Source organism: Prinia subflava, chromosome 19, assembly GCF_021018805.1.
Source record: "Prinia subflava isolate CZ2003 ecotype Zambia chromosome 19, Cam_Psub_1.2, whole genome shotgun sequence".
Classification (NCBI taxonomy): domain Eukaryota; kingdom Metazoa; phylum Chordata; class Aves; order Passeriformes; family Cisticolidae; genus Prinia; species Prinia subflava.
The window spans coordinates 7,951,233-7,976,817 of NC_086265.1; the positions used below are offsets into that span (position 1 = coordinate 7,951,233).

At 47.3% G+C, this 25,585-nt stretch overlaps 2 protein-coding genes across 3 annotated transcripts; one reads left to right on the top strand and one right to left on the bottom strand.

Moving 5' to 3' along the window:
- Window positions 1-653: 653 nt before the first annotated feature.
- Window positions 654-3,756, bottom strand: SDF2L1 (stromal cell derived factor 2 like 1). Its single transcript, XM_063415953.1, has 3 exons — window positions 3,487-3,756; window positions 2,547-2,743; window positions 654-1,328 (listed from the first exon to the last, which is right to left on the bottom strand). Exons 1-3 carry the CDS (start codon window positions 3,653-3,655, stop codon window positions 1,050-1,052), a joined length of 645 nt encoding a protein of 214 aa, XP_063272023.1. The 5' UTR covers window positions 3,656-3,756; the 3' UTR covers window positions 654-1,049.
- A 7,780-nt stretch (window positions 3,757-11,536) lies between these two features.
- YDJC (YdjC chitooligosaccharide deacetylase homolog) lies at window positions 11,537-25,249 on the top strand. Of its 2 annotated transcripts, none has more exons than XM_063416415.1 (6): window positions 11,537-11,766; window positions 12,378-12,550; window positions 20,310-20,469; window positions 21,153-21,252; window positions 22,247-22,424; window positions 23,851-25,249. In XM_063416415.1, the coding sequence occupies exons 2-6, from the start codon at window positions 12,393-12,395 to the stop codon at window positions 24,158-24,160; spliced, it is 906 nt and encodes a 301-aa protein (XP_063272485.1). In that variant the 5' UTR covers window positions 11,537-11,766; window positions 12,378-12,392; the 3' UTR covers window positions 24,161-25,249. The 2 variants fall into 2 exon arrangements, with proteins under 2 accessions (XP_063272485.1, XP_063272486.1); XM_063416416.1 differs by lacking the exon at window positions 11,537-11,766 and adding an exon at window positions 11,850-12,294.
- Window positions 25,250-25,585: the final 336 nt, after the last annotated feature.

Below are 25,585 nucleotides of genomic sequence, written 5' to 3' on the forward strand. Positions count from 1 at the left end.
TTTTAATCAAAAATTTTTGCACAGTAATACTGTGCAAAAAGTGCACTGAAGAATTAATTTCTCTTTTCACAGTGGAACACAGGAATTCTTAACTTGCTCAGTAAAGATCCCTTGCTGGCAACCCAGTGCATACCAAGAAATCCATGACCAAGCCATTTCTTTTGTCTTCTGGATTCACACACAAAACCCCCACATAGGTGTATACCTCACTATTTATTCACCTGGATTGTCATACTGATCTTGTAGAGTGATACAGAAGTAAGCCAAATTCAACCGTTCCTTTGCACCATAAGAAACTTTGTAAAATTGTAATATTAATTAAGCAAGCAGCACCTGTTCATAGAGCAGAGCAGCCTTACCAATGGACAGCACCATCACTACTACAACATCTGAATTTCTTGGATTAAGTGAAAATATTAAAATTTTGTCCTCTTACTCCAACATACACAATATTTTCAAGTCTCCCAATATAATACAGAATGAAACTCTCATAAGACATTCGATGCAGTTTTCAGATGGATACTTTTTTTAACTCAAAGACTGAATAGCGGACTGCAAGTCATTCAAAAATCACCATATTTCAGAACCACTTTTCCATTTCTAGACCAAATCCATCTCTTCATCAATAACATTCTTTCACTAGCACATAGAAATCAGTTTCCAAATATTTAATTATAGTTGGAAAAAGATTACAAAATACAAAGTTTTATTGTACTTGAGACTAGAGAAAAGTACTACTTTCATTTTTTCACTTCCTTCAAATTCGACAAAAAGTAACAAGCAAACAAATGACAACAAAACCTAACAGATGTATGAACTAGTTTCACCTATAAAGCTTTGAAATTCAGCAGGGATTTCACCAAATAAATGTCAGTGGCTGAACCTGGCAGAAGCCATTCCCCACAGAAGTGCTGCATTCCTAGAATGAACTAATGCCCTCCAGTAATACAGAAAGTCAGTCACTCAGGCAAGGCAGGACTTAGAAGAGACCAAGGGTTAGCAGCTCCGAACACTGGAGTCAAATGAAGCATTTTGGATCCCGTGTCAATTCAGAGCTCATCGTGTTTTGCAGGGTCCAGACTGGGTTTGATGAAGACTCCCTCCATGGCCTTCCAATAGTTGTGGTGGTTGGCAGCGGGCATGCCATGGACTTCCCTCTGGCCTCTAATGGGGTGGCCGTACTGCTCGCCCGTGATGGACAGGAACACCTCGGTCCCCACGTGCCTGAAGCGCACGGCATCCTCCCGCTCCCAGTAAGTGCCACTGCACTGCACAATCCAGAAATCCAGGTCATCTCCTTCACCATCATCCCCAAAGGCACTCACTTCCTGTGAGAGACACAAGCCTCCTGAAGTGAAAGTGTAAGCAAACACCTCCGGGACACACAAATATCAACCACGGACTTGGCAGAGTTCAAAGACAAGGATGGGAAAGAAGTGCTGTTGTTTTGCTTTGTCAACAGTTACCCAAGCCAGAAGCAGTGAGGTTCTACCACTACGATCTAAACACAAAGTGCCAACAAATTCCAACCTGAGCAAAATTCCAATCTGAGCAAAAAGTGCTTAAAAAACCCCAAACAAAACAAAACCCCGCTATGGCAGTTGAACATTCTCACCTTAAAGACAATATATGAGGTGTCTACACTGAAAAATGAAACCCAGGGGAAGGTTTTAGAGTCAATCTTTCCCTTAAACAATTCTTTTGAAATGTTATTTTTCCATCACTTCTTTTAATAATCAGGTTATCTAAACACCCTACACAGAGCTGGACCTTATTGTTTCAGCCACTTTATTCATGGTGAAAGAAAAACTTTTCCACAAAGAGTCAGTACTTCCAAGTTTGAATGTGACAACGTATCTACACAGCCTGATGGAAGATGACATGACTAACAACAAAAATCTTCCAAAACCTGCATTATTTAAGAGAGATTTTCAATCCTGGAGATGCAGTTGTTCAAGAACAAGACTGGGGCAGAATTATGGTTAGAAATTACACTCTTCTAGATATGTACAAAATTAGAAATATGATTGCAAGAGCAGATTCAGTTTTCCTGTGGAAGGATGATAGATAAATGAGAAAAGTAAAATGAAATAGGGATAGTAAGAAGACAACTGAGAGTAACAGATTGGATCACCAAGGAACATGGACACAGGAATGCCTGATGTTATAACACATGATTAGTGCCTGGATCTACAGCAATCTTCACAATGTTGAGGGAGATACTCAATCTCCTGCATCTTAAAAACATCAAGCATTTCAGGACAGTCTTCTCAGTAGCAACGGTGCAGAAAAAAAAACCAACCAGATTTGTTTAAAGTACTGTGAAATACCAGTACTGGCACATACTAAACCTTACCTCTGTTGAGAACTGAAATACATCATTTCAAGATGCAGAAAAGCCGATACTTGAATCTGGATATGCACAGACATACTGCTTCTGGCAGCTGGTACTCAAGCCTGATTCTCCAAAAACCCAAGTAACTGGAGAGACTATTGTCAATAGCATGCAGTACTTATACGAAAGCTCAAGATTTAAACCAACTCACTTGGTTATTGGAGAGTGGTGATGGGAAGTGATGAGTGTGCAAATTCTTCCCAGTGTTGACATGGGTAAGCCGTATGGCTTGCCCACATTTCACTGGAGTCCCACGCTGGCAACTGCTGTCGCTCTTCCCACGGATCCGCCAGTAGCTGTTGGCATCATCTGAAGCTTCAACTCCTGTCACCGACTGCTGCCCGCTTCCTGTTTGAAAAGAATTAAACGACACAAGACTTATCCTGCTTCCCCAGTTCAAAAAGACATGAGAAAACTACAGAAATTTGCTTTAGTGTTGTCATGCCTTCATGTTCACGAGAGGCTTAATCCTCACAGTCCATTTGCTGCCTGCAAAAGGAATGCAGATACCAAATAATCTTCCAGATGGAGGCAGTGAAACACAGCGTGTGTTAGCAGATGCAAACTGTCAAAGTTCACGGTGAACACGAAAAGAAAAACACGAACAAGAAAAAAATCTGATCCATGACAGGTACTATTCACACCACCCCACCTTCATTAAAAATACTGTCAAGATCTTTGTGTTCCCGAATAGACCAGCACCCTGGTGCCAGAACAGACACTGGGAAGGTCCTGCTGAGGCCCTTGACACTAAGCTTTCCTCAGGGACGAGGGCAAAGCACCCTGTCACATCCCCACTCCAGGGCCCACAGAGCAGCTGACACGTCTTCCTGTCCCACAGGCCTCAGCATCTCCCTGTCCCTGCCGTGTCTCCAGCCCACCCCTACACCCCATCCCTGGCCTGCCGCTTCCCTCTGCACCAAGGACACGAACCTCGGGAAGCTCCAAACTTCTTCCACCTTCCCCACCACCCTCACTGCCTGCCCACCCCCGCCATTCCCCTGCCAGGCACCGCCTGTCCCTCCCGCTTCCTCGCAGCCCTCACAGCCCGTACCCCGCCATTTCCCAGCTCCCGGCCGGGCCCTGCTCACCGGAGCCGTACTTGACCTCGTGCGAGTGGAGCCGCACGCTGTGGCGGGTGTTGAGCAGCTTCAGCACCGAGCCGCAAGTCACGGCGCCCGGCGCGGGCTCCCTGCCGTGGCACAGCCCGGGCAGCAGCGCCAGGAGCAGCAGCGGGAAGAGGCGGCGGCCGCCCCGCATCGCGCCGCACCCGGCCGGCCCCACCGCCCCCTCAGCCCGGCCGCCACAGCCGCCCTCAGAGCGCCGCTTCCGCTCCCCGCGCGGGCCCACCGACCGCCCCGCCCACCGCCGCGCTCAGCCAATCCCCACCCGCCGCCCGCCCCGCCGAGCACTCTCATTGGGCGGCGACGAACCGGCAAGAGGGAAGTGGCCAATCAGAGCCCGCGGCGTGGCGGCCCTCAGGGGAGGACGCGAAGGAGAACTGCGGGCGCCGCTCCCTCACGGGGTCGGGTCGGGGTTGCGCTGCCGCCGCCCCCGGGGGAATTCGCCCCCGGGCCCGGAGCGGTGTCACCTCCGGCGGCTGGGCACCCCCGGGGAAGCGCTGACACGACTCTGCAGTTTGCCCTTGCTGAGAACGTAGGAGGAGAGGCCAGGTCTGTCACTGCTGCCCTCTCGTCAACTGTCTGGACTATATGAGAAATTAGGGCCAGGTCAGGCTGAGGGTTTGTTAAAGGGCGGGAAACGTGCTGTGCCTAGGACTGCTGGGTTATCGTCTGAGCCAGGGAAGGACTAATGTCCTCACAGCGAGAGCAGTGCCAGAGACAAGCCGGCTCTGAGTCAGAGCCCAGGTACGGGCAGTGTTCAGATCCAGCCTCGGGGAGCCGCACTTGGCACTGCCAGGTCAATCAGCCCCTGCTGTTCCGTTCAGGCCGCTTCTAGCCCAGAGCTGGCAGGCGGCACATTTAGGTCTGCTCCTCCCTGCAGTTCTGGCTCTTAGAACGGAGTAAATATCTACCCATTTGGGGGATTTACAGAGAAAAGTAACACAGTGTTGAAAAACAAAGGGAATTCATGTTTGTGAAGTGACTTGGATGATACATCACAGCTCCAGTAATTTCTGGATTATATTAGAGCTTCTAATTACAGGGCATAAACACTACACAAAGAAGAACTAACAATAGTTGCTGTAATATTAAACTGTAGCAATAACATAACATCTTTGCTTTTGGATCCCAAAATTCACCTGCTGTGCTTCAGTGTCTTGCAAAGTTCTTATAACAAAGAAATTATTAAGCTCTACTCTGTAGAAAAAAAACCCTGCATAAATTAACATACATACTGTCCTTTATTACATATTGCAAACTGAAGAAATACCCTCCCCCTCCAAAAAACAAACAAACAAACCAACCACAAAAAAACCCACCTCAGTAAGAGGCAGCCACTGACAAAGGACACTTGAACTCCTGCATAGTTCTTTTGCCTCTGAAACTGCTCCTTGGATTGACCCATGTACCACATCACAGCCTTGTGTGAGTCCCACTTAAAACTGAGGAATTCAAGGTGATTAGAAAGAGCAAAAAGATTTTGATCTTCTTAGTGGCAAGGAAACAGGTAGAAAGGCTCCAGTCTTGAGACTTAAATCTTTGTACTAATGGTATTTTGTCTTTGCAACAGCAGAGAACTGAAACACTGCACTTGATATTACAGGATGATTTAGAAAGCACGTTAGTGTTGCTGGGTAGTGCAAACATCATAAGATGCTCAGCTGACTCTCTCTTCCACCAGTCCTGAAGATGCAAGGATTTTTCCTGCCCACGTGGCACCACTCAATTGAATGGTTCAGGGTTTTTGTGCTGGCTTTGGCTTGTTTTTCTTAGCTATACCTACATTTAAGAAAACTCTCTGACTTAAATGCCAGGCCAGCATTAAAACAAGCCCAAGTACTAAACTCAGTCACATACACGTGTCTACACACACATACACATACACAGAGTGTGCTTTTCTCAGGACTAAAAACTCATTTCCTAATGCTGGAGGTATAAAGCTTTACTCACAGAAAAGCAAAATATCCCTCACTGATAGTCAAATGCCATATTTTTATGTCATTCTAAGCAGCCTTGCTGTTCTAAGACAACAGCTCACATTTGCTTCTGTTGTTATAACTGGGGCAAAACCAGATGTCTGTGGTTGCCATTTTAGCCATGGAAAATCAATCATATGGGGCTTTAGCTGGCACCTGTCGATCTTTCTGGGAGGTCGCTCAGTCTCGGTGCACTTAGTGCCGTTTACATGGTGCTCCCTACAATGCTTTTCAGTCCCACTTTAGAAACATAATTGGGTTAGAACGGTTGCCAACAAAGAGCCCATCAACGCCAAACACCCGCGGCAATTAACAACTACCTCGTTGCGACAGGGCCCTCTATTGTTTCTGGTAGATTGCTGTAAGCTCCAGGTAAAATTGCCTCAGAAATTATGTGGCTTCACCTCGGTCATGGGAACATCAGCGTTTTTTGATAGGAATCTCTTTGTGATTCTTGTTTATCCACAGAAACAAAATAATTCAACGGTGCTGTAAAAGAGGAGAATGTAAAATGTAACTACAAAGCCTTCAATCACTAAATATCCCCTCCCTTCTCCCTCACCCCCCGTTTGCACAATTGATTTTCAAGCGTTTTGGAAACTCCTGCCATTTCCACTCAGGTGCAGCTGTAGGTATAACCCGGCCCTCCCTGAAAAAATGGTTGAGCAGTGCCAAATGCTTTTAACACGCAGGAATGAAAAATCTGTGGCAAAGGAAAATTTCAGAGGGTGTATGCTTACCCAAAGCAACAGGTTATAGAAAAACACACAGTTTTTATGTTGGCCTTTGTTTAAGATGCTTTAAACTTTCTGTTTGCTTTACATGACTGGAGCAATTACTGACAACTAAAGTAGCAGAGCTGGCAACTCCTGGGTGTGATCTACAGCCCAAAAAGCATTGGTGCATCTTTTAATAGACACAGCCCTTGATTTATGGAGAACACTGCAGCAACACCTGGGTTCTTTCTCAGACCAGCATAAACCTCAGGCAAAACAGACAGGGACAGTTCTAAAGCCTTTAGTACCTGATACAGAAACAAGCCTGCATGAGCTCTTCCACTGCCTTTTTCTCTGCATCTGGTCCCTTCTCTGATGTCAATAAAGATGAACTATACTGAACTCAGCAGAATAACTGTAGACAATCAGGCTTGCGAAGATTCTGTGCTTTTTTCCTGTCTCCTTCTTTCACTCCACACTGAGGCACAGCTGGTTATAAACCTCACTTCAGATGAAACATTTGTCTGCACTGGCACGCCTTCCAACAGGGCTGTCCCAGCTGTGACCCCTGAGCCCCCTACAAACAGTGAACAGGAGTAATAATGCTAGCATGCTGTCACCCGGGGAGAAATCCAAGGGACAAAAAGGGGCTTGCCAACATTTATAGAATTCCAGTTTCTTATCACTCAGCCTAAGTTTTTTAAGGACTACATAACCAAAATAATTTGCTTAGATTTTTGCAGTAGATATAAATATAATGGAAGAATAAACAGAGTAAGTAAATAAGCAGAAGACATTTGACAAAAAAGTATTGACATATGCATATTTACATATTTAAATTGAAGATTTTTTCATCTGGAGGAGAAGATTTGATGTTTTTTAATTGCTGTCTTCTATTTCTAGTCTCAGGGGTAGAGAGGATTTCGTGGGAAGTTCTGCAGAGTCCTGGCAATCTGTGTGGATCACTGTCACCATCTCTCAGCCACTCTCCTGCCTGATGCTTGTCCTTCAAGAGCAGGGGATGTCCCCTCAGAACCCAAAAGGAATTAATCTGCATTTCCATTCAATCAACTGAGATTTTTCACATGTTTTCAGTGGTGCTGGGAGGCGACAACAATCACTGTAAGTGATCTGGCAGATTAACTTCCATGTGTAGTGATATTACTGATGTTTGCATTAATTCCTTTTTATTTTCCTTAACACAAGGACCTGCCTCTGCTATCTTTGTTTTAATGACCCTTGATCAACATTTGTAAAAATCAGGTTCAGGCTTAACTCTGCTTTCATTTAGACAGTGTAAGTTGAAGCTGAGGAAGTTATTTAGAATTTGTAGGCATGGATTTGAATTGTTGTTTTGATGATTATCTTTATTTTAGAAAAAGAATTCAATATATGTTGCATAATTCAGGCAGCTTTTAAAATAACTTAGTTCTTCATGGGATTTGAAAAATCTCTAGACATCTGTTTCAGTGGTAGGTAAATATTAATGTAATTCTGAAAATTCCACTGAATATCTCTGCATCTTTTATATAACCTGCTCTTTTCTGACCTCAATAGAGATAATTTCCTCTAGGAACTTTTATTATAAATGCCAAGAAATGAGCTCCAGATAGTATAATAACTTCCAGAGAGGTCAAACTGAGTTCCTGATGTAATCAAACAGTTAATGGAATCAGATAGTCTAGGTTTAGCTATTAATGTGCACATTTAAACAGTGCCTATTTTGGACCCATCATTTAATTGTCTAGGAGAAATATTCCCCATCTTAACTCTTTTTTGATCAGGTGTCTTTGTATATTTAATAGACCTCAACATCAGGCAAAGAGGCAGGAATGTGTGGGCTTTACATCAGTTAGAAGTCACAGAATGCTGTAGCTTAGTTCATATTCAAACATTAATTTTTACCACACATTAGACTCTGAAGGAAATGCAACAGAGAGAAAATAACCCTCTGAAAAAGAGAGAGTGGCTTAAAATTCACCATCAATGAGCCACAGTGTCACCAAGGACCAGAGGCTGGTTGGGGCATCAGGAGGGATTTGAGTTTGGTGCTTTTAGCAGTCTTCCATAATTTAATGCTGAGTGTCAAGCTAATAAGGTCACAATGGCAAATTTTGCCTTTCAGCCACCTTGCTAGGGCCACACACCTTGCCAGGTACTGGCATTATTTTGTGCAGGTGTAAATTCAGGTATTTCTGACATAGGGGAGGGAAGGTGACAGGTACGGCCTGGCTGTGTCACATGGGAACCAGGGAAGCCTTTCACTCTTAGCAGATGTACCCCAGAATTTGGGGATTTCAGCTCTTTTTGATGGAGGAAGCTGTTCAATGGATGAAAAACTATAGTTTAAGTATTTCTACAGAAGCCACTGAACTTCAAAGATTTATGAAATCTTTGAGGCTGGGGCAGAGAAGAAAATGTTTACATCCTTTCATTTAAAAATGTATTTTACTTTGTCTCATATTAATGCCTTTTACAGTTCACACTTTCAACAAAATTTCATGTGAGGAAAAGACAAACAAAGTCCTACTGTGCTACCATTGTAATCCCAAATGAACTAACTAACTGCAGCCAAGGGAACAAGAAAAAATAAACACATTTTTTATGTCAACATGTAAACAGATGCCTTACTGGAAGTAGTAATTGTTAGAAAACACTTTCATGAAATACAGGAAACCTTGAAATTTGGTACTGATTAACTTAAAGCTCAGGGAAAGAAATTCAGGCTTGAAAGCAGAGAAGCACTTGAGGATGGTGAGAGCTCTTGCTGGCTTTTGAAGCTAAGCTGTTGTTTTAGTTCAGCTGGAAGACGCAGCCTCTTCTCAGTCCATGTCCTGGCTTATGCAGCTCCACCAGAAATACTGGCCAATGTGCCTGTCTTGACTGCAGAGGAAAGGCTGTCCAGAGGAAGTCTGCCCTGCCTTTCAGCTCCAGGCTGAATTCGTAAGGGCCTTTCCCCTCTGGGCTCTGGGGATCAGCTGCAAGGGCTGTCCTGGCAGCCAGCTGCGGGTGCAGGCTGCAGAGGGGGCACTGCTGCTCTCTAAGGGCATGTGGCACAGGGGCAAGGTTTGCTTCCAGTGGCAGGAAGGAGAGCTGGATAAACAGGTATGAAATCAGAAAAGAAAAGCCTCCAGGAAGTGCATTAAATATTTAAGAAGGATGTTACCGTTAATAGCATTAAATGCATACTAAGGTTAAGAAGGCTGAGAAGCCAGGCTTTGTCTAAGATTCTTATGTCGTGCCTCTCACCTGTGCAGAGTCAGGGAGCACTGGCAGTTCTAGAAAGAGACAGAAAACCTCAGAGTTTGCAGTGGCAAAGAGAGGAGGTACTTATTTTATGATTCATGACATTACTTCAGAGTTGTGCTGACTTCAGCTGTTACAGTACAGCACTCATCACTAAGTGAAGCCTCTTGGGGAATGTGGGCAGGCTGTGACGTTCATCTCCCAGAAGGGGAAGCAAGTAGCAGTTGCACAAATATCCTCTCTGAAATGCCAAGGGCACTGGAAACCTTCATAGAGCATCAAAAGCTTTTCTGTAACAGAGCCATACAAGTATCAAGTGACAGAAAAGCTCACAGGAATTGCCTGAATGAAGATTTAGCAAGTTGTCTACAGCATTTTGGCAAGATGTGTTTTGAATTTCATTTCATATAATTTTTTTCTAAGAGAAAATATCACTAAAGAGGCAGGAGGCTCTCTCTTGGTCTCATCATCATTTCCAGTAGTCATTGCTTGTTTACATGAACAGGGAAGAGCAAGAAAGAGTAAGAAAGTGACAAAGAGCTGATGTCCCCTCTTGATGCAGCAGAAGTCTTCCATACTCCCGGTCTCCCAATGCTGTCCATTTTAGGGCCTATAGGGAGAACACAGCCTAGGAACCAAATTCTCCCATGGATAATATTGCTACAACCCATTCTGGTTTTATTTTTCTCCTTCAAAGTATCAAAATAAACTTACAAATTGTCATCCAAAACTTAGCTGCCCCTCAAAGTACCCTCAGGCTAATGGAAACAAAGTACAGTAGCAGTTTGCTACCTGAACAGCAATAGATGGGAGCCTAAAGACAACAGGACTGCAACCTACCTCACCTCAGTGATTCCAAATTCCTTGTTAGGAGACAGACCTGGAAAACCACTACTCTCACAGGTGTTCATGCCCCCATGCAGGTGTTTCAAACTTCAGGTGTGAAAAGAGTGCAATTTCCTCTGCTGGAGTGAGGTTCTATGTCTCCAGACTGATGGCTCTTCCTTTGCTGAGGACAGTCAGTCTCTGGCTGTGCCTACAAGTCATGTCCTTGACTTTGGGGCATGGGCACGCTGGCTGTGTTTTAGGAATTGAATTCTGCTGAAAAAGGAGGCACCTGGAGGCTTTGGTTTCTTTATGCATTCTTTATACATGAATTAAGCAGCAGGACTGTCAGTCCATTCCTGCAGAAACGACCCTTAAAGCCTTTTCCAACCCGTCTCACTCCAGCTGCTCTTCCAAGAAGCCAATGTTTGGCTTACCAGCAGTTTCTGCACTTACCTCCATGCTGGCACAGGTTTGGAGGTGGAAATCACCATCCATGCAAGAGTCCCATCCCAGTGTGACCCCGGCACTTTCTGAACTGTCATTCTCCTACACCAAAAATGAGTTTGTTGTTTCTCCTGCCATATCAGAAGTGGGTGAATGTTTTGAGATAACACTACAGACCAAGAAGGGCGTTGTTCTGCTTTGACAGAACTTCATCCTCTTCCACAGGTAAAAAATGCAGGCTAACAGTATCTTCCATTCTCCATTTCAAGCTGAGTACTTGGCAATTTCAATTTCATTCTGGTAGATCCAGAATAGCTTTTCTGCAGTAAGAAAAAGCAGTTCAATGCCAGGACAAAAAGGATTTTACATGCAGCCTGGAGAACTGGCTGACATCCAGCACTGAATGACAGCATGTTAGAAGCCGGCCTTTGTGAAACTCTTGTCTGTTCTCCCTGCCCTTCTCTAGCCCAGCACCAAGAGTCATGGGACCTCCTGCTCAGAGTTTGCTGCCCTGTGGCTCACAAGTCAGACTGAGTGCACACTGCCAGCAAACCAAGGTGGGGGAAAGCATGCAAGCGGCTACTGTGACAGTCACCGACTGCACGATTATATATCCGTGCCGTCAGTTTCGGGCTGAAGCCAGCACAGAGCACGAACTGAATTGCTTGTCCCACCCCCAGCCACAGGCGAGTCTCCCTGGGGAGTCTGGAGCAGACACCGCCACAGCGAGCGGCACGGGGGGCCGTACCGGGCCCGGGCCGTGCGGCGCTGCGGGCCGCCGCCGCCAGGGGCCGCCGCCGGGGCCGCCCCGCTGCTCTCGGCGCTCGGAGGCGCCGGCGCCGCGGCGGGGCCGCCCCGCGCTCGCCTGGCGGCGGGAGCTCCCGCCCGGGGCCGCTCGGAGCGCGGGCGGGGGGATGCGCGGCCGGGCGGCGCGGACACAGCTCCGCCGCCGGGGACAGCGTCCCCCCCGGGGCAGCGGCGGCCGCGGCCCCCACACCTGGCGGCGGCCCTGGGACCCGGAGCGGGCCGGAGCGGAGGTACGCAGCGCCCCGGGAGCGGGAGGAGGGCTGGCGGGCCCTGGGCCCCCGCCGCAGCGGGAAGGGAAGGCACGGCCGGGCCGCCGGAGGCCGCTCCGGCCCGGTTCTCCCCGGGGACACGGCCCGCACCCATCTGGCCGCGCCCGGCGCAGCCGGGGATCGGTGGCCGCGAGGACGTCACGGCTGCGGGGTTGCCTCAGGTGATCCGCGCCCGTGCCATTGCACCGCGGGCCAGGGTGTGCCCGGCAATGGAATTTGACCCTCTGACGCACCCTCGATTGATTCACTCATCCCACCACGTCCCCGAGCTTTCGCTCTCTCATCTTCGCCGGCGGTACAAAGTGCGCGCAAGGGTTTGCCCCCTCAGGGGAGGGCACGGCTGCTGCTCTCGGGCAGGAGCAGGCAGGGACAGTGTGAGCCCGGGGCCACACGGAAACCCGGCCGCTGTGCGAGCTGCGAGACAGCGGCGGGCCGAGGTGGAGCAGGAGGAGTTAGTCAGGGGCTGAGTCACCACTGGGTTCGCCCCCGGTAAGCCTGTCTTTTCCTGTTTGCCTGTGATCCGCAGACTGCCGAGTGTTCCGATTTAACCTCCTTTTACTTTTTTTTGCCAGGGATGACATCTAAGGATGCTTCAGGTGAAGCTAATAATAACTGGAGATGACTTCGGCTATTGTCCTCGGAGAAACCAAGGCATTGTGGACTGTTTCCTGGCTGGTGCGATATCTAACGTGTCCCTTCTAGTCAACGGAAGTGCTGCAGCAGATGCAGCAGAGCTGGCAAGGAGGTAAGCTACTTTCTTTAGCTCCTTTGTGGACAGCCTCCACGAAAAACCAAGCCTGGAAAATTTAGTATTTTGTAGCCCCAGAATAAACACTGTATCATAGCTCAGGCTGGTATAAAAAAAGTGTATTCAGACACATTTACCAAGACTCTTCATAGTAAAACCAGTGATCTGCTAGCTAGTACCAACTAGCTAGTACTAACATTAGAGAAAGAGGTCTTTCTCTAATGTTAGCTACTGCACCTTTTCCCCCTCAGGATAGGAAGACATTTCCACTATATGACTAGTAGAATTTGGGCTTGTCAGACTTTCTCCTTCCACACTTCTAAAAGATGCATCATCAGAAGGAAAGTGCACATTATATACTCAGATCAATCTGCTACCCCTAAAACTATAAGAGCATAAAAGCACAAGTCTTTAAATCTCTTTTAATTGATCCATTTCACCCAGGCTGAACACAAGGTCAGCCAGGCTCATTGCAGAATCAAGGAAAGGTGTGATTCTGCAAAGGCTTATTTATAAATCTGGGCAGTGGAAAGCTTGACTTTTTCCTCACCCCTTAAACCTTTTTTAAAAAGCACATCATTATTTCTGTTAATTCTAGGCTCGATAAACACATCTGTAAAAAATGCATACATAAATAAAGGGACAATACCTTGTACCTACCACCTTTACTTCTTGACCATCTTCAGAGGGTGCTGGCACAGTTAGCTCTGCAGCAGATCAAACGCTGTGTGTCAGTCTCATGGTCTAGTCCAGCAAATCCTTTAATAGGAAGCATTATTTGTATTTAGAAGGTAAAACCCAGCTAATGCTTCAGCTCTGGTGTGGGCAGGTACTTGGAAGCAGGAGTATGTCCTGAAAGAGAACATCAGGGTTAAGAAACAATTTAGGAAAGCAGAAAAGGAAGGGAGCCATACTGCTGCTAAATAAACTAAGACCTTATGCTTCAAATGCAGCTGCTGTGGGAGAGAGTTTCATAAGAATCGCGCTATCCTTGTTCTCACTGAGCATCTCTCCTCAATTTGCTGTGGTTTTAGGGGTACCTGGAAATTGCTTGTAGCTTCTTTGGGGTAGGATAGTGGAAGAAAGCCAGAGTGTGGTGTTAGTGGCAAACTGGTCTGTAAAAAGCCTGGAGATTCCCTACAAATATCGAGGGAGGAACTGCCTGGGAATGAGAAGGTGAGGGGCATGACACCGGTAAGGTTCCTAAAATCCTATTAGTAAACGAAATATAAAACACAGAGATGAAGCCAACACACCTCTCAGACACAGGCACTGTGAAACCCTTTAAGCCCAGTGGTCTGGTAATGTTGTCAGCTTTTAGCCACGGTCTTTAGCAGGCTTTTAAATAGCATCCACCTGGCCTCATTTCCATAGCCAGGAAGTAGGACATGTAATTAAGGGCTCAAAAGCATCTTTGAATCCAGGTCATGACACTTGTGCTGGCAGCTGATACTGGTGTGAAAAGCCAGGTTGGAGGGCAGGGGACAGCAGAGGCTGCAGCATGCTGCTATGATTTGATTTTTTTTTGTGGGGGATGTGTGTGGGGGAATGTAATTTTGAATTGTCAATGTGAATGAAATGGATTTTAATCTATTTCTGAGCACATAAGCAGGGTGACTTCGGGAACATCTGCCAGCTCTGTAGATCTACAGCCCAGTTTCTACAGTTTGTGTAACTCTGCAGGTGTATTCAGCCCTGCCCAGGCATGGGGGGAGCACCAGCAGGTGTGGACAAGAGGTTTCCTCATGTTGTAATGCAAGCCCAGGTTCAGCTGCTGCTAATTGGCACCTGTGTGTGTAAACAAACCCCTGTGTCACCTTGAGATATTTGTTCTTGTTGCAAAGGCTGACGCAAACTTTCTACGCAGGTGACAAATAGGTCAGATTTGCCAGAAATGTCACCGAGTCCTCCTCATCTTCTCGTGCAGAAATTGGAGAGCATCACTCGCTTGACTGCCTTGCCAATATTATTCCCTCTTTCCCCTGCTTGGTGTCATCTCCCATCCCACTGTAAATATTGAAGCTCTTTATTTTGTGGGATGAAAGTCTGCCTGGTTTTTTTTTCCTTTTTTTTTTATCCACATGTTTGTCTCCCCCTATTCAGCCTTGACCAGTGTAAACAGGAAGAGTGGATCTATCCCCAGCTGAGAGAAGAGGCTTGAAGCAAGTAGCTTGTCCTTTCCTGGGGGCACATTCCAGTGCTGTGGAATTTGGTCTTTCACACACAGTGTGCCAGGATTGTCAGTGATGGACTGCTTTTATGGCTTCTTGATAAACTGTCTATGACATGATTGCCTGTCACTGCAAGTCCTAAGCTCTGACTCCTCACCTGGTTTTCAGTTAATTTGACATAGGCAGAGTTAATTAATAAGTAGACAACTTTTCCTCCCTAAGCACCTCATGCTGCTCTACAGTGTTAGGACTCAGCATCCTTCAGAAAGGAACACAGTTCCTCTGAAATTTCTTTCTTTTCATTTCTGCAATAATTCTGTAGTTTCTGGGTATACCATCTGTTGCCCTGAGTCTTGATTAAAAGCCTTGGCAAACATGTGATGATAATCAGCAGATCTTTGTATCAGCTCTAACACAAGCCAACTGCAGAACAGCAGAACCAAGCAGAACCTTCCTCAACATTCAGGCTCAGCACCTTGGCTTTCCCCATCCGCTGTCACAACTGGGTGAAAGAAGGGGCACACTCATTTCTGGCAACAGAGGAGTTTCAGCAGAGGCCTGATCCATCACCAAATGTCAAACCTATTGATAGCATCTGCCAGAGCAGAACATAACCAGAGCAGCAGGTGGGAGAACAGACTGCCATTGTGGGTTGACGGGTTTTTTTCAGTAATTCAAAGCTTTTCTCTTTATGGGGCCTCAACTGACTCTGATTTCCTGTTTATCCATATAATGTAATCTCAGTTTTCTACTTAACAGGCCCTGCCTTGAAGTCAGCCAGACTTCCTGGTGATTATTCTTGAGCCTTTCCCAGAAACTGGAAGAGTACTTTTGTAACTTGAAATGAAGAGATGCCTTAATTTTTCCTTAGAAATATGGAGGTAGAAATAGAGACACCTAAGACAGTTTGCTGCCATCTCCCCTTTACATCAAACAGCTCAGGTGTCACTGAGCCTTAGGACCTTCTTCCATTTGATTGTGTCCAAATAGCTTAATAAGAGTGCCATATTTTAGGACACAACCTCAGCCTTCCTGGGTGTTTTTTTGCAGTTTAAATATTGTACATCAGCTGAAGCCCCCACAACATCTGGGTACATTTAACAGAAGAATCTAACAAAGCCACATTTAATTACTCTCTCTGTTTTCACTTCCTTTGCCATCAACACTAATTGCTAAATGTGTGTGTAGATTGTGACTTAATTCTGACCCTCCCAGTGAATATCAGACTAATTTAGAAATCTCTCCTGCTTTCTCATCACCCTTTTATGTGCTGTTAATCACACAGCAGACAGTTCCTCTGCTGAACTGTTTGGATAGGGGTGGGACCCAATCTGAAGCCTTGCACTAGAATCCCACATCATATTGACTTTACTGGCAACAGCCCGTTTTACTGACGAAGGCTACTGACACAGGAGCTGCACTTGATACAAAGATGTAATTACAACAGAAACTCAAGTCCATAAGCTGTGCTACAGCACCAGCTCTTAACACTGCAGAGGGTTTAGAGCATTTCTGGCAGAAGAAATAGGTTTTTAGCAGTAATAGAGCAAGGAAATATGCTATTTGATGAAAGACAGATATTACTGAATGGTGAGAGTGTGTGAAGTGAGGAAATATGCACATGCCAACATGAGGAAACTCAGAAGTGCACATTTTTGCTCAAAGCCTTGCTTTGTCTGGCCTCAGACACTTGGGTGTGCACTGAAGTGAGGTGTTTAGATACAGATATTTACATGAGGCTCTGACTTGGGCCACACTTGGGCTGAAGCCTGATGATCAGCATTTTCCTGGATGATACAAATAGGATGGTGAAGATGGGATCTGTTTACCCATCAAGGGAAAGGGTGAAGTGCCATGCTTATGCCAGAGCATGCAGCCTTCTGCAAGGCAGTTGGAACAGTGCTAGGCAAATCTCATAATTCCCACAGCCACTGCAACTCCCAGGAATACACAGAGTCCTGTGGCGTGGCCAGGCAGGGCCCAGGACCCTGTTACCATCCAGCAGCCTCAGAGTGACTCAGTGCAGCACCCATAAACAGGAATTGCAGCTGCACATGGCCTCAGCAGAGACATTTGTTCAGAGCACTCATGCGGCAAAACAAGCAACTACTTGAGAAGGAAGTAGTTTAAGCAGTTTAACTGATTATATTTCTTCTCTCTTTGATAACTGGACTGGGCCTGCTGGCTCAGAAATCTTTCCAGAGTGAGTTCCTTCTTGCTCCTTCTAGCACTTGCTGTAAGGATATTTCCTCCTGCACAAGCCTCTCCTTTTTTCCCCGTACCTCTACAGGGAATGCTGAGAAGAGAAGCACAGAGCTAACAGCCAGCTTTGAGTGCAAACACCTTACTAGTGCTTTAACCTCAGTGGCCTGAACCTCTTCTCTACAGGTTGCCAGGCAGCTCAGTCTAGTGCTGCTCCTGCTGTAGGAGCACACACCTGCAGCCAGTGTCCTGTGCCTTTATCAGGAGTGAACCCCTGTGCTAAATCCTGCTTCACTCTCTGCATTCCCCGGGGCACTGGGACGGACCTGCAAACACAGAGGGGCTCTCCAAACACACTGGAAGGGTCATTGCAGCTTGAAAGGGTCACCAAAAAAGATTTAGGGACACCAAGTAGATTCTTCACATAATTTTGTTTTGGCAGTGGTAAGTATATGCAGTAACTAAACTGTTGCCTGAAGCCCAATGCCAATCCTTTTATTTTGCATCTCGTGTGAGCAATTAGCAGTTAATGACCAGCAGGGCTCACCCTGTCCCATCTGGAAAGGGCTTGGCCAGAGGAGTGGGTACGAGGCCAAGCCCACAACAGCTGAGCTCTGGTCCCAGGGCAGCATCACAAGCTATGTAAGCTGCTTGAGCTGCTGGTCTCTGCTTCAGTATTTCAGCCAACGAATTAGCAGGTATTTTACAGTCTTTTGAAAGATGTGGGCAACTACAAAGTAATTTTCTGTAGCAGAAACAATCATATGTGCTCTGAAAAGTGTGCCCCTTTCAGGATATTCCTGCACCTTAACTTTTCTCCCTGCGAGCTTGTAGTAGAACTCAGCTGTACCCACTGGACTGTCCTCCTCTCCATATCCTTACAACCTTCCCAGTGTGCCGCCTTCTGTGCACCTCCCACAGATGAATATTTCTGAACAAGTTTCTCATGTGCAGCACTTTGAGTTTTGCTGTCAGTGCCTGTATCCCAGAGCCATTAAACACGAGCAATTCCTCTCCAGGCACATCAGCATGCACAGTCTGTCAAACCAGGACTGACTCCACGAGAAAACTATTAAGATATTCAGCTGGTGTTAGGCAAAGCTCTGAAACATGCTCTAATGTTACAGTGAGGGTCTCCTCTTACCCGAGGACAAGGCCAGCTCTCTCTGCACTTCCACATTCTGCGCATTCCCCAGCTCCGGGGCTGGGCTTGGCTGTGGCCAGGAGCTGCTCTCATGTTCCCCAGTGCAGCCCTTGGCTCCTCGGTGTCCCACACCTGTCAGAGGGACTTGCCTTCTCCTGGAAATAGCCTCCCTCACAGCGTTTGAGGCATTGCACCATCGGGGGCAGTTCATTTGATGCTCCTGGGAGACAGCACTGAGAGGCTCAGCTGTTCATTTCTTGCCCTCCCACAACACATGAGAAAGAGAGTACTCGACAGAAACAGTCCATCTGCTGATTCATGGTAACACAGGAATCCTTTTTTTCTTGCAAACACCACTGGCTGTGGTACAAATAATACTCCAGCTGATGCTGTCAAGAGCTTCCCAGAGACACAATAAAGAATCTGGGGCGGACTTCTTCTAAAAGAAAACCGAAACAAACCCACAGGGTTCCCCTCTGCTTTTGAGCTCATGCAGGGTGCCAAGCAGGTCACAGGATGGAGGGAAAGCTCTCCTGCCAAGCACCTATTCTGCACCTGTAGCTGCCTCCTGTGCTGCCTTGCAGCCTGTCACCCCCAGTGACAAACCTCCCACTTCTTGTGTTAGCCAGGAGTTGGTGTGCACGTGTGCTCAGGCCCCTGCTATAATGAACATTTATCATCAGTGAAACAATCAGGCCCTGCTACACAGAAATCACCAGATCAAAAAAGCCAGCGAGGACCTTTTTCTCCACAAGCTGTTTTGCTTTGTTGAACAAACATTCAGGCTCCTAAATCATGCAATGGACTCATTTTGTTCCACAGAACTCTCCATGCAACTTGACTTCTAACATTTATGTCTTTGGGAAGTAGTATCTAGCAACTGACTGCACCATCTACCTGGATCACAAAACATAGAAGAGCCAGGAAAAAAAGACTTTCAGTCCTGCAAGGGCCAAAGCCTTAGGACCTGAACGAGCTAAATGACTTTGACTTGGTCCAATCCATCCACAGTCCTGTCTCCACTGAGCTGATGTTTCACCAGTGAGCTTCAGATGTCAGACAGAAGGGCAAGATCTCAGCTTTGTGCCCTTTGCCTAAATGGAGATTGTTTTTGTTTTCTCCTTGTGCCACAAGGGCTGTACCAGGGACACACCCGCTTTAAACAGCTCCATGCAGAAGTTCCAAGAAGGTTTTAAAGCATCACAGACTTGTTGCCTTGAAATTCACTCTGCAGCATGACTCAGACTGGGCAGCACAGACGGAACATTGCAGTTCTGTCATCCACTCACTGGGTCAGCCAGAGGCCACGGGGTGTCTTGGAAAAAGTTTCAAAGCATCATTTTGGCTACTGATTCTGAGGATTTCCAGAAATGCTAACGAGACCCAGCACGAATCCAAGCACGCACAAGTCCTGTTCTCATTGTAGGGGAATCCACAGCACAGAGCACGAAGGAAACACTTAGCTCTGCTAAGCCCTGTGCCTGAGGGGAGCTCTGCAGCCACACCAGCTCCAGAGTTCTTTATGTTTTTTTAGAATGGTGCAGAGTGCAACTGGGTAATCAATCATACCCCTGTGACTCCTTAGCAAGGCTCTACACTTCACTGTGGGCCTCCTTGCACTAATCCTTCTTAGGCTGTGCCAGGGAGATGCTCTGGTAGACAGAAGCCTGGCCACTGCAGGCAATTCCAGCTGCAGCCCCTTCTATTTACACCTGAAGCCTGGGCTGTTGCCATAACAGCTGCCTTGGGCACTGTTTATATATAAATCACAGGATTCTGCTTAAGGGCAGCTTTAGGAGTCTTCAAGTAAAACTCAAATATCTCATAAATGTACCATCTTTAGCAGGGTGAACAACTCAAGGGGATACCTGGCAAGGGCTGATGAAGCACTTTAGAAAAAGCTGCAAGATCTGGATTTTCAGTTACCACTGACTGCAGTTACTGGAGTGCAGTTACAGCATTTAGCCCAAGATACCTGGTGCTGTGAGCCAGGGCAGGGGCAGGGTTTGGGGGCACTCACAGGCTGGCCTTGGGCAGAGTGCTCAGGGTGGTTATCTGGAGATGTCCTGCTCTGGGTGGGGTCACTGCCATCCTTTCTGGCAGAGCAGAGATACAAAGATGTACTCCAGTGAGTACTGCAACACCTCGAAGATCAGTCTGCTTCTTACACTCAAATCTCCCCCTCTTTGACCACAGTGAGGGAGGTGCAAAGCTTGGCAGACATTTCACTCTCTTCCAGACACAACATCCCAATAGGCCTGCATGCCAACCTCTCCGAGGGCTCCCCTGTGTGTGAGGTGCTCAAGAGGAACTCGTCTCTGCTCAACCAAGATGGATTCTTCCATGGAAAAATGGGATTCAGAACAGCTCTATCAAAAGGTCTCCTGAAGATGTCAGAGGTAGGAGAAGGCCACATACAGCTGTACAGCTTGCCTGCCTGATACAAACCAGCCTGCATTTATCCCAGCACACAACAGCTGAGGACCCTCCCCAGATCCCAGCTGTGAGCAGGCTCAGACATGAATCCTGCCTGTGCTGCCTGTGCAGCTTGAGCTGGATTTTAGGTCCTGGGCCTCATTCTCTCAAAGGCTCTGCAGCCTTTGAGAACCCATTCCTCCCTGATTCAGTGCCTGTGTACACTGTTAACTGAGTGTTATCTGAGGAGGTATCAGGGGCATTGGAACAGGTATTTACAAAGAACCTAGAGATCAGAAAAGAGCAATCGACAGAAAAGTCCTAAGTAGGCACCAGGCTTTTCATCAGCTTGTGAGAGGTTCTGGTTCTCTAGGGAGATGGCTGGTTTTGCCCCATGAGCAAGGATGAACATGTTCAGGTGATCAAAACTGCATCCATTTAAAACAGAAATGGGTGTTCAAATGTCCTATGTATTTAGAACATCCCCATAAGCAATACCACAGAGCCCCATGGCCAGGGGAGGCTCTGGGCAGCCCAGCAGTGCTGCACATCCCCGTACAACCACAGCACCTGCTGCTTCCCAGAGCCCAGTGAGGTCCCAGCAGCCCCAACACTCCCCTCTCTCAGCCTCTGCCAGGTCTTGCTCTGACCCTTTTCTGCTGCACAGGTGAAGCAGGAGCTGAAGGCGCAGGTGGAGCTGTTCCATGAGCTGACAGGTCACCTACCTCCTCACATGGATGGGCACCAGCATGTCCATGTTCTCCCAGGTAAGAAGGAAATCTTCCCAGCACCAAGCAGGCGAGACAGCTGGCTCAGAGGGGACTCCCCTGCCACAGCTCCTGTGTGGGCAGTAACCCCACCAGGAGACACCTGCTGGCAGTTGCACTTTGAGTGTTCCCACCTGACCCCACAGTCTTGCCCACACCCACACTCTGCATGGAGCCCTGGGTCTTCCCACAGCAGCACCAGGGAACTGATGGCACAACTGGCCCAGGTTACACCTCCTCCTCCAAGGACCAATAATTCTCCTCAGCACTCTAATTCCATGTTCTCACCCATACTGAAGGAGGCAGACCAAAGCCAGCAGCAGACTGGCCAGCTGGAATGTTGGAGCTGGAATGTTAAACTGGAGTGTTGGAGTTGGAATGTTAAACTGGAATGTTGGAGCTGGAATGTTAAACTGGAGTGTTTGAGCTTGCAGTAGCTGGTGGCTCTTTCAGGTGCTACAAAAAATCCATCCTGTCCATTGTGTTCCCACCCCAGTCCCTCCCTGCAGGTCTCAGCTTTAGAGATGAGCAAGGATCTTTTGTCCTTGTTTTGCAAATAAAGTCATTGTGGTGTACAGATGGAAAATGGAGTGACAAAAGAATCCTGGTTTTCCCACTCCAGTACTGACTGCCTCCAGATAACATTGCTCTGGCTGTACAAGGAGTTGAGGAAGAATTTCTGTTCAATGTTCCTGACAGTGCCGTCCCCTGTGGTGCACTCAAAGACCAGAGTCACTCACTTAGAAGGGGGGCTGGATTAAAGGCTCAGTGCTGACAGGAGGAAGGACAAGGCACCTACAGCAGAAGTTCAGGGAGAAATGTTTCCAGTGCAGAAGGTGGCTCCCATACAGATGGATTTCAGCAGAAGATAAACCAAATGGAATTTTACTTTCTTAAACACAGAGAGGAAAGAAGGCTCTGTGCTAACAGCTTGCAGGGGCCATGAGAAGCTGTTTGTCCAACTCCTGACTGCAGTCTCTGGTTTTACTTGCAGAGGTCAGACACGTGTTTGCAGAGGTGTTAGAGGAATATGGGATTAAGTACACACGTGTCCCAATAGAGCCAGGCCTCCATAACTGTGACTGGATTCCACCATCCCTGATGGACTTCTACCTGGGAGTAGAAGAAGATTCTTTTAACACAGTGGATGTGTTTACAAAGCATGGAATAAGGTAAGACAGGTATTACTCATCCTTTTTTGGACTAAAACATCAAGATTTTATCAATTCCTGTTAGCATCTTTCAAAAATGGAACACCACCTTTCTCTTTCCTCTTAGAACTTATAGAGAGGTTCAGGAGGAGCACAAAGTGCCAGGGGCACAAGGGCTTAGGAGGTTTTGTTTGAACAGAGATGAGTCACCTTCCACTTGAAAAGGAATGTTCTTTTCAGGGTATGCTTCTCAGCCTTTCTAGTGAAGCTGCATCAGCCTGGCATCTGGAATGTCAAGAGAAATGCTGCATCAACGCTCGAATTTTAAAAGTATTATCTAAGGAAAGTTTTCAAGAACTAAATTTTCATCTTTCTGTTGTAGTAAAGAAAGGGTTTTAAGTAGCAGGAAAGAGACTAATTAGAAGCTGGTATTTGTTATAGAAGCAGGTATTTTTTAAGGGGAAGCAATAAGCTCTGAGAGCTGCCAGTCACAGCAGGTCATCATTGCTGTAAGCAAACAGCCTGGTCAGTGTCCTGCATCTCAGAGGCAAACCCAGAAAGCTCAGCCAGTAAAATCCTTCTCTCAAAAGCTTAGACAGTGTTTTATGTATTAAAGGCCTTTCACTAGAGACTCTTGCAATCTCCTGTCCTTTGGAGCAGATGTCATTACTTCCTCAGTCCACTGGAAACTTTATTTTCTGGGGTTTATATTTATCTATTTTTTTGTATCAGTTATTCTGAACACCAGCAGCAGGCTGGCATTTCTCCCTTCTCAACAAGAGCTGAGCTGGGCTCTTCTGTGATCGTTCAGGTAAAGGTTCCAGCCACAATTTCTTCCAAAAACCTCTTCATCCTGCCCTCACATGCAGTGCTCAGCTCTCCTGGACTCGTCCAGGCCACACTAGAACTGACACTTGAAGCCAGACTTGAACAAAGAATTGTGTGAAGCTAAGAAACAGAGTTAGGTGGGGTCCTGTAGGAGTAACAGTTTGTCCAGTTGTTACGGCTCTTTGATACATTCTGGCAGAAGGCTTCTTTAGCTGCGTGGTTGCCATTTTATTTCGGTCACTTTTGTTTCTACTTAGCTGAGGGTTATTATTGAGGCTTAAGTTATTTTTGATAGTGTGGCATTTCTCAGTTCAGCGCTGCTCTTCCCTTTTGGGACCCAAAGTGCACCTGTAAGCTCTCAGATGCCAAACACCCCATGTGCTGCCACACTGTGCTGGGGCTGTGCTGGGCCTGCAGAACTGCTGCATGAAATAGGATCTTGGTTTCAAACAGGAAAAGTTCAGGTTCTAGTTCTGTCTATAGGTAAAAGTTTTAAAAAACTCCTTCCCCTTTTCCATCTTAAAATTTAGATAAATTTTGGTTCCTATTCCACTGGACGTGACACAATTCTCTACCTACCTGTGCAGCACTAACAGCCGCGTTCCTCCTCTGGCTGCAGGTGGGCAGACATTTACATCGGCCTGAGCACCATGGGCAGGAGCATGTCTGTCAGCAGCCTCCGCAGCGCCCTCGGCAGCGCCATCCTGCGGCTCACGGCCGGGGCGGCGCACGGCAGCACAGCCGCCATCGAGCTGATGGTGCACCCCGGCTACCCCAGCGTCCCGCCCGCCGGCGGCTGCGGGCAAGGACCGGACGATTTCTCACAGTCCTGGGAACGCCTCCACGAACTCCAGACATTAATTAAGCCGGAGCTGCAGAGCTACTACAAAAGCAGGAACATTCAGTTGTGTTCATTCAAAGATCTTTAAATAAACGACCATCCATCCATCCATCCACCCATCCATCCATCCATCCATCCATCCATCCATCCATCCATCCATCCTCTGAACACAGGCAGTTGCTAACAGATCACTGCTATCAGTGTCACAGCTCACAGGAGCTGTGAACAGCCTGGGAATGGACACCACCGCCCTGTGAGCAGCTCCAGGCAGTGTCCCAAAGCCCAGCTGCCAGTTTTAAGGCCACATCATCTGCTCAAAATGTGCCAAACTCCTCCTGTGACAGCTCCTCCACGGCCTCCCAGTGCAGCACAGGCACCCAGGCTCAGCTCCTGCCAGCAGAGGAGCAGCACAGGGCCAGACTTGGCTGTGACACTGCAGCACAGCACCCTGACGGGTCTGATCACTTCTCCTGCCAGACTGATGGCAAAACAAGAACCGTGCTGGGGAGCGGGCGCTGCTCTGGAGCAGCCACTCGGTGTCAGTCACCCACAGGAGGCCTGGACACCTTCAGCATTTGGTTCTCTGCCAGTCCCTGCCCCTCCTGTCACACCTGCTCACCGACAGTGAGGGCTGCAGGGACACGTCACCCTCAGAGCCTTCCTCTGTTGGGGCAGTCGGGTCACACGTGGCCCATGGGGTCTGCAGCCACCTCAGCCGGCAGGAGTTGTGTCTCTGCCTGTTTACGTTGCCTCTTGGCACTAAGCGCCCCTAGGACAGTAACATCAGCCACAGGCCTTTTGGAGAGGCTGCTCATTGTTTGGATGACTTTGCAGGAGCAGCAACTGTTGACCCATCTGCTATTTCAGTCACTGCTGTGTGTGAGAGCAGCAGCAACTGGTCCTGCACCACCCACTGCCCCTCAGGACAACCACGAGCTGTGCCGGGCACGAGCACGGCTGCCAGGGGAGAAGGTCCCTCTGTTTGTCCCTTTTATTGCTGTCACCAGAGCATTCCCACTCCAACTCAAGCCCCAGCAGTGCTGATATGTTCATAACTGCAGCCCTGTCATTCCTGTAAGGACATTCACATGGGGAAAACCGATTTTAGATTGTTTACGCTCATTCTCTGCACAACAGTGATCTATTTAACATAATTGGTTTTGTTAACCTCGTTTTTTAATATAAAAAACCATCAGTATGATCATCATTCTTTTCAATAGAAAAATAAACTCAGGCCTTTTCTATGGCAAAGCTTCAGAAGGCTTTTGGGTTTAGTTCACTCACCAGATGTAACTAAACCCACTCACCTGTCTGCTCCCACAAGGCTGGAAGGGCCTCCCTGTCTGTCATTAACGGGAACAGTCTGACCTTTCCTATAACACAGCTGAAAGGAAAGTAGGAAAACCATCAAGGATGCGGTAGAAAATATTCTCTTCTTTCCTGTATTATAGCAAATGCCTTAGAGGTCAGACGGGGCGGGTGAGAGCAGGGCAGGGGTTACCCCGGCGATGCG